Below are 2,500 nucleotides of genomic sequence, written 5' to 3' on the forward strand. Positions count from 1 at the left end.
GTCCTCAATCTTTTTTGATGCAGACAAGATCTCATCATCAGTATATAATCAGCTCTAAATTTTATATATTCAGGTTCAGTAAACCCTTTTACCGTTTTTACCAGGTAATCCCCACGTTTGATATGGCCATCAATGAGATGTTCTTTGAGCGTTATCCAGACACCATCCTTGAACATCAGATTCAGGTTCGGCCTTTCAATGCTGACAAGACCAAGAACATGCGTGCCTTAAATCCAGAAGGTTGGTATTGTGCACACCAAGTGTCAAATTGATACAATTTTTTAGCTTAATTGTTAGAAGTGATTAATCTTCATGATTTTTTCATTTTCCTCCCCATCTGTAGCACAATTTTTGTCTTCCAGATATTGACCAGTTGATCACAATCTCTGGTATGGTCATCCGAACATCCAACATCATGCCAGAGATGCGAGAGGCCTTCTTCCGCTGCCATGTGTGTTCCTTCTCCACCACAGTCGAAATTGACAGAGGCCGCATTGCTGAGCCCACCCTTTGCACCCATTGCAACACCAGCCACTCCTTTACTCTAATTCACAACCGCTCACAGTTCTCTGATAAGCAGATGATCAAGATGCAGGAAAGTCCAGGTCAGTCCTTTGGGTTTTATTGTATTTATTTCTAAAATTAATTTGTTACCCATATTGAACTTTAAGAATTAAAAAGGCTTCTCAAATCCTTAGAACTGATTTAATGATTTTCTGAATGATAAGGTTTCTCTTTTGACAGATGATATGCCCCCTGGTCAGACTCCCCACACTGTGCTTGTGTATGCCCACAATGATCTTGTTGATGGTGTCCAGCCTGGTGACCGTGTGACAGTTACTGGCATCTACAGAGCAACGCCACTAAGGCTGAACCCACGCATGAGAAACCTGAAGAGTGTTTACAAGACACACATTGACGTTGTCCATTTCCGGAAGGTTGATATCAAGAGGCTCCATGGTCAGGAGGATGGGTAAGTTGGGATGAGTTTCACAAGTTTACCTTATTAATATACTTGTGCAAATGCATTGTCAGATTTTTTATATAATGAAAGGTTTTACCTTTACCTTTTTATAAAACTTCACTTATTTGTGTCCTCAGTGAGACTCCACGATTCCCACAAGAACGCATTCAGCTTCTCAAGGAACTTTCTCAGAAACCTGATTGTTATGAGCGTTTAGCCAGAGCCATTGCGCCATCAATCTATGAGAACGAAGATATTAAGAAGGGTATCTTGCTGCAGCTGTTTGGAGGAACACGCAAGGACTTCACCAATGCAGGCCGAGGCCATTTCAGGTGATTATAAGCTGCAGAGGAATTCAGTGAATTGCATTGTATTTGTAGTTTGTAGTCACAAGAAAGTCTAAGAATAGGAACATCCAAAAATAGCTGTCATCAAATCTTATTTCCACATCCACAGATCTGAGGTCAACATTCTCCTTTGTGGAGACCCAGGTACTTCCAAGTCTCAGTTGCTGCAGTATGTGTACAACTTGGTACCAAGGTCACAGTATACAAGTGGAAAGGGTTCCTCGGCTGTTGGTCTGACTGCCTATATTACGAAGGATCCTGAGACACGGCAGCTAGTATTGCAGACTGGTGCTCTTGTTTTGGCTGATAATGGTATCTGCTGTATAGATGAATTCGATAAGATGAATGAATCTACACGGTAAGCATTGTTAAATTTAATGTTTATACTAATTTCTTATTTTATTTATATAACCTATCCAATCCCTTTTACTGTTCACTTTACTGCTTTTACTTCAACTGGCCATAACATTTTTAGAATGCAATTTTAGGCTGTATTTTTGTTCAAAGATTAGATAAAGAACTTGAGTGGAACTGAACATTTAATTGATTGCAGGTCTGTTCTTCATGAGGTAATGGAACAGCAGACTCTCAGCATTGCCAAGGCTGGAATCATTTGTCAGCTCAATGCGAGGACTTCAGTCCTGGCAGCTGCTAACCCAGTGGAGTCACAGTGGAACAAGAACAAAACAATTATAGAAAACATTCAGCTCCCTCACACACTGATGTCACGTTTTGACCTCATTTTCTTGATGTTGGATCCTCATGATGAGCTGTACGATCGCCGTCTGGCACGCCATTTAGTCTCCCTTTACTATCGTTCAGAAGCTGCTAATGACGAGGAGAATTTAGACATGAGCATTCTCCGTGACTATCTTGCCTATGCACGAGAATACATCCATCCCAAGCTTTCGGATGACGCTTCTCAGCGACTGATCTCTGCCTACGTTGACATGCGCAAAGTTGGAAGTGGCCGTGGACAAGTCACTGCTTATCCCCGTCAGCTGGAGTCCCTGATTCGATTGGCCGAGGCACACTCCAAAGTCCGTCTAGCCCACACGGTGGAGGTTTCTGATGTGGAAGAAGCTTGGAGGTAAGATTATATATTCTAACATATGGCATTTGGTTAACCCATATTTAACCCCATAGAGTTTTCAATTAATTTTTTAAAGACATTGGACATGTATTAAAA

General features: G+C 41.4%; 1 protein-coding gene across 1 annotated transcript in view; it reads left to right on the forward strand.

Moving 5' to 3' along the window:
• The window catches only part of LOC125032152 (DNA replication licensing factor MCM4-like), an 8,352-nt gene that overhangs the window by 4,970 nt on the left and 882 nt on the right, over positions 1–2,500 (forward strand). Inside the window, exons 6-11 of the mRNA XM_047623207.1 lie at positions 105–240; positions 363–605; positions 745–973; positions 1,102–1,296; positions 1,421–1,669; positions 1,865–2,401. Coding sequence (XP_047479163.1) covers positions 105–240; positions 363–605; positions 745–973; positions 1,102–1,296; positions 1,421–1,669; positions 1,865–2,401 — 1,589 coding nt within the window. The remainder of the gene's footprint in view (positions 1–104; positions 241–362; positions 606–744; positions 974–1,101; positions 1,297–1,420; positions 1,670–1,864; positions 2,402–2,500) is intronic.

Source organism: Penaeus chinensis, chromosome 14 (assembly GCF_019202785.1).
Source record: "Penaeus chinensis breed Huanghai No. 1 chromosome 14, ASM1920278v2, whole genome shotgun sequence".
Taxonomy (NCBI): domain Eukaryota; kingdom Metazoa; phylum Arthropoda; class Malacostraca; order Decapoda; family Penaeidae; genus Penaeus; species Penaeus chinensis.